Raw genomic sequence first — 14,078 nt, forward strand, 5'->3', positions numbered from 1 at the left:
ACGTGCCTCTTGGATGAATAGGTTGATGGAGAAAACGTTGGGCATCTGTCACAGGCACGGGCACCAATATGCACCCAGTGAATACCAGGCTGCTCGTGTCTGTGGTGCAGACAGGCCCAGGAAGGAGGCACCAGCCGGCGTCCGATGCTCTGGAGAGCAGGCCACACACCGCAGCCGCCTCTGTCCTTGTGGAATGCGTGACCCAGGAGGACGTTCACACCATGGCACAGCTCATCACGTCATGGCCAGCGTGAAGACCACCGCAAAGCCGAGGTGCCACACACTCCCACGTACGCCACCCGGCCACGGGCCGCCGAGACCCTCTCTCCCGGGGCCTAGCCTGTGGGACTGTGGTTCGCCGAGGGTCTGGGCTCTGGAGAAGTTTGAGAGAGGTTTTCATTGCTTGTTAAGCTTACAACAATGAACTTTAATAAAAGAAAACATGACCATCGGGCTTGTACATTCTTAATAGGAGTTAAAAGTAATTAGCTGGTCTGTTTGGTTCTAATCCAATAAGTGCTTTCTTTTATTAACTTCATTGTCTGTGAAGATTGGGATTGAGGTTTGTCTGCATTTGGAAAAGGTCGCGTTTGCCCGATGATGGATGGGTGACGGGACTAAGGCAGCCACTTGCGCGGGCAACACCAACCAGAGGCGGGGCTCCGTGAGGCTGTGTGCGAACCGGGCCACGTTTCCCCTCTCTACCTGCCGAGCCTCGTTTTCTCCTGAGAAGTGGGCCTGGCATTGCCATGCAAGGCTGGGTAGGGAAAGCACCTGCTGTGCTGTGTGGCACAAGGAGGGGTCAGTTCATGATGACCCCCTCTTCCTTCTTCCCTTTACCCGGGAGACAGCCCCTCCCAGTCAGAGTCTCCGTGTCCCACTGAGGTCAGGTGGTAGTGCTGGTGCTGGTGGGCATCCTTGCCCGGATCTGAGTCAGACTGGAGGGCCAGGGCTGGGACCCCTCCCCTGAGTGCCCCTCGGTGCCCTCCCCGTCCTGTTTGCTGGCACTGCCGGGGACGGACGACATCCCCCAGGCTCGCTGGCAGCAGGCTTTGGCGAGGGTCTGCCAGTGGGAGCACTGATGGGAGACTGGAAAGCGGAAAGAAAGGAGGAGCCAGGGTGTTCGCCTCGCCCTCCGCCTTCTGTGTTGGGCTATTTGTTTGGCAGTGGCTGTGTCTCCTCTGATAACCATGGTCCAGCCCTGCCTGGCGAGGCTCTAACCACACCCCTTCCTCCTGCATCCCTCTGTGCCCCGCGGGTGGTCCTGGCAGCCTCCTGCTGTGGCTAAGCTCCGAGGGCTTCTCCGGCTCCTATTAGGGTTCTAAGCTTTTCCATCCGTGCGAGCACTTCCCTGCTCTGCATTCCCTCCACGTGGACTGCCTCTCGTGGCTGTTTCCCTGACAGGAGCTGGTGGATGCTTCCACGTCTCCAGCCTCTGATCACGGAAGGAGCTCACTGCACTCCTATTGGCTGGGTGCATTTCCTGTTAAAATATTCCAGAAAAGGCGGATTTTGCCCGCCTTTTCCAGGCCTTCTCCTTGGTCTCACCTCACTTTCCAGAACCTTAGCAATCTAGACGCCTGAGGAGCAACTCAAGTGAGGGCCAGCCCCAGAAAACCGACGGCCAGATCTTTAAAGCTCCTGAAGATTCAGTCTGGCTCATTACTGATTCGTTTTCTCAAGCCCCAGCTTCTAATTGGATCCATCTACATAACAAGTGTAATCAGTGAGCCAAAATTAAATATCCCCACCTCTGCCCTTCGAATCGGTCACAGATCGAGAGTATAAAGAGCTGGTTCAAGTGGAAGGCTCGGCTCCGGGAGCCCAGCTCTGCCATCAGTCCTGGCAGGCTCGGCACAGAGGCAGGACCTAACCCCACCTCGGCTGGGGATGCAAATGAGTCACTCTCAGTGAGGTCCTGCCTGCAGCCGAATCAGTCTTGAAGGAGACTCACAGGGAATGCTGATTTAAGAAAAACACAACCTGATTACAGATGGCTGGGAGGCAGTGGCATTGGTGGTCTGAACGTGCCAGGGCTCTGGGACCTTCTAGGGTGGGTCTGGAGGCCCAGGAATGGGCGGGCCACCCTGTTCCTGCCCAGGCCCCCTCCTGCGCGGAGGGTCTCAGAGTCTGGACCCACCTGGGTTCTCATTCTGCCTCCGTTACTTACCAGCTGTGGGGTCAGGGTGAATGTTTGACCTTGGTCTGAGCCTCAGTTTCCTCATCTGTGAAATGGGCTCCTCTGTCATAGTCCTAGAAAGAGCTCCAGGACAGAAAAAAAAAAAGCTCCACAAAGAGCCTAACCTGGACCAATCAGCCAGGACCCAGGCCAAGCCTCTACAGCGCCTGTGAGCCTACTTGCTCTGTGCTGACCTGGCGAGTCATTTAAATGAACCTAGCCGGTTTGGCTCAGTGGATAGAGCGTTGGCCTGCGGACTCAGGGGTACTGGGTTTGATTCCAGTCAAGGGCATGTACCTTGGTTGCGGGCACATACCCAGTGGGGAGCGTGCAGGAGGCAGCTGATCTCTCATCGATGTTTCTAACTCCCTATCTCTCTCCCTTCCTCTCTGTAAAAAATCAATAAAATATATTAAAATACACACATGCAAAAAAATGAAACTAGATCACCAATTTACACCATACACAAAAATAAACTCAAAATGGATACAGGACTTAAACATAAGACGGGAAACCATAAAAATACTAGAGGAATCCACAGGCAACAAAATCTCAGACATATGCCAAAAGAACTTCTTCACTGACACTGCCCCTAGGGCAATGGAAGCTAAAGAGAAAATTAACAAATGGGACTACATCAAAATAAAAAGCTTTTTTACAGCAAAAGAAACAATCAACAAAACAACAAGAAAGCCCACTGCATGGGAGAACATATTTGCAAATGCCATCACTGATAAAGGTTTAATCTCCAACATCTACAGGCAGCTTATGCAACTTAATAAAAGGAAGATAAATGATCCAATAAAAAAATGGGCAACGGACATAAACAGAATATTTTCAAAAGAAGACAGAAGGAAGGCCAAGAGACACATGAAAACATGCTCAAAGTCACTTATTATCCGAGAGATGCAAATCAAAACAACAATGAGGTACCATCTCACACCTGTCAGAATGGCTATCATCAACAAATCAACAAATGACAAGTGTTGGCGAGGATGCGGAGAAAAAGGAACCCTCGTGCACTGCTGGTGGGAATGCAGACTGGTGCAGCCACTGTGGAGAACAGTATGGAGTTTCCTCAAAAAACTGAAAATGGAACTCCCATTTGACCCAGTAATCCCACTCCTGGGAATATATCCGAAGAAACTAGAAACACCAATCAGAAAGGATATATGCACCCCTATGTTCATAGCAGCACAATTCACCATAGCTAAGATTTGGAATCAGCCTAGGTGCCCATCAGCAGATGACTGGATCAGAAAACTGTGGTACATCTACACAATGGAATACTATGCTGCCATAAAAAAGAAGGAATTCTCATCATTTGCAGCAGCCTGGATGGAATTGGAGAACATTATGCTAAGTGAAATAAGCCAGTCAATGAAAGAAAAATACCACATGATCTCACTCATGTATGGATAGTAAAGAACATTATAAACTGATGAACAAAAAGATAGATACAGAGACAGTAAAGCAACAAACAGACTTTCAAATTACAGGGGGAAAGTTAGGGAGAGGTGGGGGAGATAAGAAATCAAACGAAGGACTTGTATGCATGCATATAAGCATAAACAATGGACGCAAAACTCTGAGGGGTGAGGGCATGTATGGGTGTGGGGTGGGGGGGTAATGGTAAGATATGTACACATATAATACCTCAATAAAAAAATGGAAAAAAAAATATTAAAATAAATAAATAAATAAATAAATAAACAAACCTTCCTGTGCTCTGGGGGAGGTGGGTTCAAACTGGAGAAAGCCCCTGGGCGAGCCTCGGCTGCTGTTGCTCTGGCTGCGGTCTGTACAGCCGGGTTCGGGTTCGTCTGGGCAGAGCCTTTCTCTGTATTTTCTCACCGTGAGTGTGGGCTCTTCCCGTCTCTCCTCCTCCCTCCCCTCCTTCTCCCATTTCTCCCATCCTTTCCTCCTGCTCCGCCCTTTCCTTCTCCGACTCTTCTTTTCTTTCTCCTTTCTCCTCCTCTTTTCTCCTTTTCCCTCTCCTCCTCCTCTCACCCCTGATGACATCATCGCTTCCTGGCCTCAGAAATGTCTGTGGAGGCCCGGCTGCTCCTTCCTCCCCAGCCCGCCAGGGGAGGGAACACGAAGGGCGTGACATTTAGCCATTGGAGGGTGACGTGGGTGGTGGGGAGAGGGCGTGTGGCCTTTGCAATTGTTGCTCTGTTACCTGGTGTGCTAGGCCTAACCCAGGTCCCTCCGCACCCCCTTCCCCTTCCCACTGCTAAGCCACGTGGAGTATCATTCTTCTCCCTCTCCCCCAAGCTCACACCCATCTTTATCGACCCCCCTCCTGTGTGAACTTCATGCAGCCATCTCCTACGGCAGGGCTCCTTCAAGTGCCCTTGACTGGGAATGGAACCCGAGACCCTTTGGGGAGAGGGCTGACGCTCTGGCCATTGAGCAGCTCCGGCCAGGGCCTCAGTGGCTTGTAAAGGTTGACCACGCTCACTCTGTCCCCAGCAGCCTTGCCAGTGCCCGGGGGGAGCACTCCCGTCATGGATTGGTTTTGAAACTGGCTGAGGGAACAGAAACAGGAGGCCGGCGACTTGTCCTCTCTCAGCCACAGGGAGCGCAGGGCTGGAAGGCAGGCCTGGCCCCAAACATCGGCCCTGGCTTTGAAACAGGTCCCTCCGATTTGACCGCTCCTGGGTTGAGACGCGCCTTTGTTGAGGAAGAATGATCAGCGGAATGGACACAGCCACTATCGGCCTTTCACACTGGATGTAAATGAGCTCATTCCCTTTCTCTCCATTTGTGGAAAAATACACAGAGAAAATCCCCTGTGGGAAGTGGGAGTTTTAAATGATATTGTTTGTTCTCTGGAATTGAAGAAGTGCTGTGCACGGGCGAGGCATGAGCACCGTGTTCTCCAAACACCCCGTGCACGTGAGAGGCTTCAGGGTAACGGGGACCCCGGGTTCAAGGCTGGGCTTTGCTGCCGGTCTGTTCACAGCTATGGAGACACCGATGCTTACTGTGAATTTCTAAGGCAGAGATGTGTTCCCAGCATTCCTGAGGTTTATTTGACCATGAATCTTGTCACAGAATCTTGGCGGGGGCTAGCAGACCCTTGAGTACATTTGTAAACCCTAGGATCAAAAATCACTAGTGAATATAACCCCCTACACGTACGGAATACTTTATAGCTGGTCCCCAATGAGCTTTCAGACATGATTTCACTCAATGAGGTTTTTTCCAGGGACAAAGGAGAGGGTCACTTGAGATTGTGGTGGGCAAGAGCAAGCCTGGGGGCACCAACAGGGGGACCTGGGCACCCGGAGAAGCTCCAGGGAAGCTGGGGACAAAGGCCCCACCTCAGCAGCCCCTTCACTGGGCTCCTGCTCTGCCACAGCGGAAGGGCTGCACCTCCTGAGCCCCCCAACCTCCCCAGGGCCCCAGCCAGCATGAGGCCCCAGCCAGGCACTTCCCTGGCTTTCTTGCCGCAGGGACATGCGTGGTTGTCGGGGAGCACAGCTTTCCAGGAGGCCCCTGTCATGGCTGTCTGTCCACAGGGTTTGGGCCAAGGCTGGCCCTGGGCCACACGGCCAGATTGCAGCGTTTCCCTCTGCATCCATAGCATTTAGGATACTCAGGATCAATGAGTGACCTGATCATTCAAACCATGCCGGAGTGCGCTAATCCCACGTGCTAACCCTGTTGGGATAAACCTACTTTTCCAGGGCAACGTTTGCCTAATGGTGGGATTGCAGGCCCCGCTGCAAGCGATGAAGGCGACATCGTCGACCTGCCGTGCCTTCCCGGGACCCCGTGAGTGACCCACCATCAATTCGTCCCTGTTAGCTGCTCTGCTTTTCCAGGTGCACCACCGCATTTCCGTATCCGGCAGGAAAATACAATGCCTCTCAGAGTTATGAACCTAATGCTCTGGAACCACCAGGCGGCCTTGGAGGTACTGACCTATCACGCTTAGTGTCCATTCATCTGGACCCCTGGGACTGTGGGGGGAGTGACTCCCCATCATGACCAGAGGTCGCAATAACCAGGCCCCATTTCAAGCCTTTTTTATGCATTAACTTGCTTACGCCTCCTGTTGGGGAGCACAAGAGACTTGGTTGGAAAGTTGTAAGGAGGACATCCTGATAAAAGGGAAGTGTGTGGAATGCCAACTGCCCTGTTTATTGCAGTTCTGACTTAGGGGAGTGTCGAAGGCAGCACCCCTAATTATTTCCTTGACCTTTCTAAATAAGTCTGTGCGTGTGCAGACCCCCGGGTGTGTACTAGAATCCTTATGCCTAATCCCTGGATGCCCTTGCCTAGAGGACAATGTAAACATGTGTCCTCCCAAGATTACTCACCCTACTGATTGTATCGAAAGAAAAAAATTCCAATGAAGGCCTAAGGAGGCAGGCAATAGAGGCTGCTCAGGCTGCTAAAGCCAGGGACCCCTTAGCTCTCTCTTTCACAGTCAAACTGTGTCCAAGTAATCTGTTCGTCCATTGAAGCGCAGAGGGCTGAAGCGCAGAGAGCTGGCCTGGACCCAGAGCAGCTGGAACTGCAGACTGCAGAGGCCTTTAGAAGTAGCTCTGCCCAGGCTGCCCAGGCTAAGGACAAACTTAGAAGGCATATGCATCTTAAAATAGGATCTTGGAGAAACGAATGTGCTGTCTAAAGGAATGAATCTCAAATAGGCAATGTTCAAGAATTAGGAGGAGATACTATGTTGGCCAGAGAACATTTCCAGATAAAACAACCCCCCCCCCCCCCGCAAACAAATGAACTAACAGAAAACCAACAAACAGGCTAAACTAAAAATATAAACAACAACAAAGCCACACAGAAAACCACAGGCAGGCAGTCACCTCTTCTGCTTGGGGATAAAACTGACAGTTCTACAAATACAGGGAGAGAGAGAGAGAAAGGATTTCAAAGTATGGGAGTGACTTTTGTTTTTTCATTTAATGCCAGGTTTCAATGAAGGAAAAATACGTTTGTCACTGGTACACATTCGTTACATTTAAAACCCACCCAGATGTCTTAACGGCTCTGTCAGGAGTGGGAGGGTCCCCACGGCTTCGTCTCAAAGCCGGTGAAGAACCCTTCGCCGGGAGTGTGGAGCAGCCCCCCTCAGGGCCATCACTTCTTTTTGAACACCTGATGGCACACCTGGTCACCGCATGTCAGCTCCTGCAACATCAGAAAGTGGGTGAGTGATGAACAAGCTGGGTCTTCCTTCTGCCCTGCCCCTGGCCTTCTTGTTGTCTGTGATTTGGGGGCGGGGGGTGTGGGGCGGGGAGCGACTGTAATACAGAGGACACTTATTCTGGGCAAAGTGTATCTCATGGATCCAATCAGCTGGCATGCCCTGATTTGATTTTGACACTTGAATTGAGCTTGAGCAACTATAAAAACCAAAAATTTGAAGAAATTACCCTCTTGGGAGGGATTTCTCCTACTTTCATGATTAAAGCAACATCACCTAATTTATAAAGGGCAGCAAAGCCACGAAGAAGAGAAGGATCTAGTGGGGAGACGCATTTGGAAGGCAAGGGCCTAGGACGCTGCTTGCTGGTGACCCGTGTGGCTCGGCCCTGTGGGCTTTGTGGCCTTGGGAGATCAGAGCGTTGGTTGGTCTTGGCCCAGACAATGAAAGGGTGTGGGCTGCAGATAAGATGCTGTTTTTCATCTGGGCAGAGGGAGCCCTCGAGCCTTATCTGTAACTCATGACCCTTTAAGGGAGGAGAGAAAAACACGAGTGTGGGGAACGCCATGAAATCATTGCAGTTGACGATGAACCCATTGTCTTCACCACAGGGACCGCTGGGTATTGCACTACAATGAAAAAGATCCATCATCCAACCCGGAGCACGTAGGGAAAACCTTCAATGAAAAAACACAGCGCAGGCCTCCCATCTGTCATCCATCAGTTGACATTGCCTCTGGAATACAGAGCTCAGGTGAGGCAAGGCTGGCTCTGAAGGGCACATGGTGACCTGAATACTGACATTGGGGCCAGGCACCTGCCTGACTCCACAGATAAATGAATGAATGAAGTGCCATTAGTTGAATGAGCCATTTGTTTAACAAATGAGTGGCTGAACGCATGAAGGCGTGAAGAATTTTTCCCTGTTTGAATGTTTGACCCACACATTGCCTTTTGAAGATTGAAGAATAAAAAATCAAGCTACCTACACAGATATAATTCAAGGATATCAGCCGTGGTACCTACTGCACTGCTTTAGTACCGAATAACCTAACATAGTTTGGCATCCGGCGGACACAGCTTAGGATGGGAGGCCAATGCCTGTGGCCCACAAGCAGTGCGTGGGCTCAGCTGCCTCCTGTCCGTTCCACCTGCACCCCAACCTCTCTTTTCCAAGCTCACATACCTGCGAGGAGGCCTGGTCCCACCCTCTCTGGGGACGTCTTAATTCTGAGCCTCACCTTTCTCTCCAGCTGCTCTTTACAGGTTCCCTGCCTTCCTCCATGGATCTCAGCTCCCTAGCTCAGCATTTTGGACTTTCATTTTAACGGCAGCCATTCACAGGAACGGCCGTATAGATTTCTTCCTGGAGACCCCTGGGCCAGACAGGAATGGCTTTCTGACTCTATGACCACACACGTTTGGCTGGAGCTCGGGGTGGGGGTGGGGGTGGTGGATAGTGCAGGGCCATTTTTCTTGTCAAGGCGCCTGGCTGGGTGAACAGGCGGCTCGTGTGAGCACAGAGGCAGGGAGCTGGGCAGACCCAGGGCTTACCAGGTGCAGCTTGTCCCCTTCCACCCACTGCTTCCAGCCACGGTTCTCCTTCTCCCCCTTCTGCACGCACACGAGGACGTCGCCTTCCCAGGTGATCAGCGACTGCAATGACACGTTCCAGCAAATCAACGGTGTGGCCTTGACTGGGACCGGACAAACGTCAACTGCGGCTGCAGTCCCGACGCTGTGCCCGCTGTGCCCGGGGCTCCCGCCTGGCCGCCGGGCAGAGCCCTCAGCCTCGGCCGAGACCTTCCAGGCTCCTTTCCACACACACCTGCCATTCTAGCCAAACCGACTCGCTGTGGCTGGTTCTGTCCTCTTTTAAGGAATTCTACTCTTCCGTTTTATCCTATGGGACAGACAGCATCCCAAATCAGAAGGGGGAAGGATGATGAATGTGACTGTACCACGATGTAACATTTCTGGGAGGGGAAAATGCCTCAGAGTCTACAGATGAATAACAAGCGGGGAAAAATAACTGGAACACATGTCAGACAAAAGACCTGCTTCCCTTCTCTATAAGGCGCTCCCATAAACCAGCAAGAAAGAGATCATTAACCTAATAGGAAATTCAACTAAAGACGCCGACCTACAGTTTCCATTTGGGGTGGGGAACGTCCTTTGGTCTGGCCCTGCCAAGGCACTGGGAGTGACTCAATTAAATGTCTGACCAAATAGAGCAGGCTGGTTTTTAAGTTGATAACTTTGTATGGCCCTCGGATGATGTTATGAATATCCAGATGGCCCTGGGCAGAGAAATGATTCCCTTCCCTGGTGACACAAGGAAAAAAACCCACAACCCTAGCAGATGGCTTTTAAATGTAAGAAAAGACAATCAACTTCACTCTTGATAAGAGAAATGCAAATGAAGGCTTTTTTTTTTGATACAATTCATCTCACAGTCAAAGATAAAAGAGCGATAACACCCTGCAGAGAGGCAGGCACCTCCTCTGTGGCTGAGAGGCTCCCCCACGTCCTGTCGCCCCTTCGGCTGAAGGGTTCCAGTCAAGTCACAGGAAGGAGGTAGTGCAGAGGGCACCTGCCTGTGCTGTGCTGTGATTCTCTTGGGAACAGCCCATTGCGGGAGACTGGGCAAAGCCTGTCCTGGATAATTCTCAGTCCCCACCAGAGAGAGAGAGAGAGAGAGAGAGAGAAGAGAGAGAGAGAGAGAGAGAGGCGAGAGTGTGTGTGTTAGCCCCAACTGTTTGCTGTGGACAAGCAGAGACAAAAAGTGAGAAAGGGGATTCTCTCTCTCTCTCTCCCCCCCCCCCCCCCTGCAGGGCTAAGTAAGAACTGATCCTGGGGAGGGTGGGGTCTGAGGGAAAGCAGAGAGGCAGAAGGAAAGTGGGTGTTAAGGCAGGGAATCATTTGAGTCAGAAAGGGCTGAAAGGACACCATTCATTTCTGGAAGAGGGGGTTCTCTGCCATCCATGGTGATGCAAGAACAAGTCAGAGAGAACAGGCCTCTTTCTCAACCAAAATGCAAAGGCCAGGGGAAAGGAATCATTTCCAGCTGAAATTCTGAGCCAGTTTTCCTATGAATTCTGGTGTCTGATGCATCGGCCTTCCAGCCGCACAGTTCAGAAAAGCCCTGCCGATCCATCAGCCTCTCGCAGGGGCTGTCCTAGGACTCGGACGCTGAGGCTCTCAGGCCAAGTCCGCTCTGATGGCAGCATCTCCAAAGTGCTTTTCATTTCTGACTTCTTTAGCGAGGGCACTAACTATAAGTCAGCCTCCACGTGATGGCGGAGATGATCGGTGCTGCAGGACAGCATGAGAAATAAAACGTGTCCCGCTCTCGTGGCTTGGAAGTCAGTAGCAAAGAATGATGGCAACTTTCCCTTCCAATCCTGGGGGGAGGTGACAGAGCTCATGGCCCTTGACATGGGGAAGCGTTGAGACCTCCAACTTTGAAAGAGCTTCGGAAACAAGAGAGAAGGGGGACTCCCGGGAGAGTGGACTGCATGGTAAATGAGGAAGGGCAGGGTGGAGGGTCCTGGCACTCCAAGGAGCTGACCTCTGCTGGGGGTGATAACATGGGTACCCGGGGATAGGATACCCAGCTCACCTCCCCAGCTTGGGAGCCAGGGCAGAAGTCCCGGTGGCTGCACTGGCACAAATGGGGTGGGTGCCATGAATATTCAAGCTGTCCACCCTCATACAAACTACACGGGCACGGACAGTGAGCAGCCAATGGCAATCATACCAAATGACAAACCAGGAACCCTTCCCTGGACTGTGTGGCAAAGGTTGGGGTGAGAGAATCCTTCAATTCGACTGAGATTAACTTTCCCCCCATTCTTGCTTGTGGGGACTGACCAGGTGTAACTGAATTTGGAAAACCAAAGACAGGCGCACGGAGTGTGAGTGTGAGCACTGCGACCATCGACCACCAGGCTGTGGTACCACATGGTGACTCTGGAGGAGAGGGGACCGGCTGTCACCCCTGCCTTGCCCACCTCCACCCGCTGCCCCCTGCTGCTTCCCCTCTCTGCCTTATTTACAAACCGCTCCTCTGGGTGAGGGCCGGCCTCCTCTGCACTCCAGCTCCTGCGCTTGGAGAGAACACGTGAACTCGGGGCTGCTCGCTTTCAGAATCCTCCCTGTACCCACGCCCCTCAAGCACCCGGCAGCCTGGCCTTTGGAAGCCTGGGGATTTGCCCCATTAGGTCCTGGGAGTTAGGGTGACGCTGACACAGAGCCAGAGACTTGCCCGAGACTCCTGGGGCTGGAGTGGGACTGGAGAACCCTGACTTCACTCGGTATACTGAGTGTTTTGTTTGCTATGCACTGCATTCTCCTTTTAAAAATAAACCAGTGGGGTTCATCTAAAAATGGAGACATTTCATATGAAAACCTATGAATTCTCAACATCTCTTGGGGAAAAAAAAATCTGTGAACGTGAGGCATCCGTCCCCCGTGGCAATGTGTGGCTGGTGCTGAGCAGGCTGCCCCTCCGAGGAAGCTACACTGCTCAGCTCACAGGGCGGAGTCCTCCCTACGACATCCCCCTGGGCCCTCTTCTCCTTGCCCGCCAGCCCAGGCCAGCCCCTGGAGAGGCCGCACCCTTCAATCGCTCCTTTGCTCATAAGCTTAGTGCAGAAGCCAGCGTGCCCCTTCCTACCTAAAATAAGGTTGCTTAGTGCCAGCATCATGAAGTCCACTCTGGTCCCCCTTCCCAGGTTGTTTCTGTCACTTTCCCTTTGGGAAGCCGAACTGCCAGCCCCTCCAGGGTGTGCGCATGAAAACCGCCCGCCCAGCTGAGTACCTTAACAGTCCGGTTGTCCAGGCCCTTCGTGTGCTCCTCGAACTCCACGCCAACGGTGAAATCCAAGTCGTAGTTGCGGAACGTGCTGTTGGTTTTCGTCTTGAAGTTATCGCCGTCCTGCTGAATGATCTTCGTCTGATTCAGGCGGACTGCGATCTTGCGGGTGGCGAAATCAATATCTGTTGGCAAAGGGAGTTGTGGAGGTTCTGATGTGCTCCGCCAGACTCATTCATTTCTTTAACAAGGCCGCGCAACCAGGACCCGAGACGCGGAAGAGCAGGGCAGGCCCCATTTCTCTGCCGAAGCAGGAAGCAAGACTTGTCTTACGCCCGACCAGTTCGGGCAGCTCAGTCAATGGTTGGGGAGCCCTGGTGGCAGGGGGAGGTCGCAGGCAGGGTCATGCCTGAGCTGCAACGCTCCAATATGCATTCATACACACACACACACACACACACACACACACACACACACACACACACATCCTTCCACCACAGCAGCTCCATTCTAGTTACATGACATATAGGGTTTCTTTTGAAGTGTTTGCTGAACATAAGACTTGATGTTTTAAAAGAAGAAGGACTGTTCAAAACTCACCAGCCTAGATCATAGGCAAAGATGGAATTTGTTATTGTCTGCCAGCAGGGAAGGACACACATCAACTTCCATTTTTAAAGCCGATTAGGAGCTTACTTACTTGCTTCTAGATTTGCTTCGTCGTTTTTAAGGAAAAGACGGCCATTTGTTTATATGTGTATTATGAAAAATTTCAAACAAACCAAAGTAGAGAGGAGCGTACCAGGAACCCTACCCTCATCACCCGGATTCCACAATTACCAAGATTTTGCTGCATTTATTCCTCTGCAGCTTTTCTTCGTCCTGATATTTTAATGGAAATCTTACTCATCTCTTAGAGACCATTAGGAAGTAAAAGGGAGCATGCCCTTGAATGGAGTGCTGTATTTCCCAAGCTTTGTACTTGACAGTAAAAAGCTAAGTGCCGCGTGCACCTCCTTGCTAACCTCTGGTTACACATAAACCATCCTTAAGCCAAAAGGGCGCCGTCTTTGAGGAATCAACCTAGAAACAGAGGATACGTCTGGAGCTGCTAAATGTGTTCCTTTGCTGTGAACCTCATTAAGCTCTTGGTCTCTAACCAAATCTTATTTGACGCCCTTTATGCCTGTAAATTCTCCAGTGAAAGGGGGGAAAGATGGCTTATCTCACAGATATTTAATGCAAAAATTCACTTAAATAATGATAAAATGCTTTACACAGCGCCAAGGAGCTGTGGTTATTTGACGCACACTGGCCTCCAAGCTTTGGCCCTTTCTGTTTCAGTCAAACCCAGTCTGGAGTGAAATGTTTGGGCCACACTCACACATCCACCACCCCATGCTGTCCAAGGGCCCCGGACTCTGAAGAACAGTCGGATGGCGGCCGATCCGCTCACGTGCATGGCCCTGGCCCGTCACATGGACGTTTTGTCAGCTTCCTCACTCCGTGGTTTGGCCAATGGGTAAATGCTTTAGGCTGCTTTGGCCCTCGGTGCTGTGGCCCATGCTGGGCCATACCCTGCTGCTGGCACCACAGGTGGCGATGGAAAAAAGCCAACCAACCAACCACAGGTCACGTATTAACCAGATGAAACAAAGAAGGTGGCTCCTCCAGGCAAAATTACCGTATTTTCCGGCGTATAAGACGACTTTTTAACCCAGGAAAATCTTCTATACGCCCAGTCGTCTTATACGCCGGAAAATACGGTCCTCAGAAAGAACTGGGAATTACGGAGGAATTCAAAACCGAGGTGTTTGTCAGAGAGCAAGCCTGTTTTCACTCCCCAGATGTGGACAGCAAGGCCCAGGGACGTTAAGTGGCGGGTTCCGAGCTACTCAGCTGGGCCG

General features: G+C 51.6%; 1 protein-coding gene across 4 annotated transcripts in view; it reads right to left on the reverse strand.

Annotated features, from left to right (window-relative positions):
• Window positions 1-7,092: 7,092 nt before the first annotated feature.
• RBP2 (retinol binding protein 2) overlaps window positions 7,093-14,078 on the reverse strand; it is a 53,065-nt gene continuing 46,079 nt past the window's right edge. For all 4 annotated transcript variants that reach the window (XM_054708017.1, XM_054708016.1, XM_008152642.3 and 1 more), the window contains exons 3-5: window positions 12,178-12,356; window positions 8,910-9,011; window positions 7,093-7,339 (exon numbers count right to left, since the gene is read on the reverse strand). In XM_054708017.1, coding sequence (XP_054563992.1) covers window positions 7,289-7,339; window positions 8,910-9,011; window positions 12,178-12,356 — 332 coding nt within the window. In that variant the 3' untranslated portion in view covers window positions 7,093-7,288. The remainder of the gene's footprint in view (window positions 7,340-8,909; window positions 9,012-12,177; window positions 12,357-14,078) is intronic.

The sequence above is a fragment of the Eptesicus fuscus genome, chromosome 18, assembly GCF_027574615.1.
Source record: "Eptesicus fuscus isolate TK198812 chromosome 18, DD_ASM_mEF_20220401, whole genome shotgun sequence".
NCBI classification, from domain to species: Eukaryota; Metazoa; Chordata; class Mammalia; order Chiroptera; family Vespertilionidae; genus Eptesicus; species Eptesicus fuscus.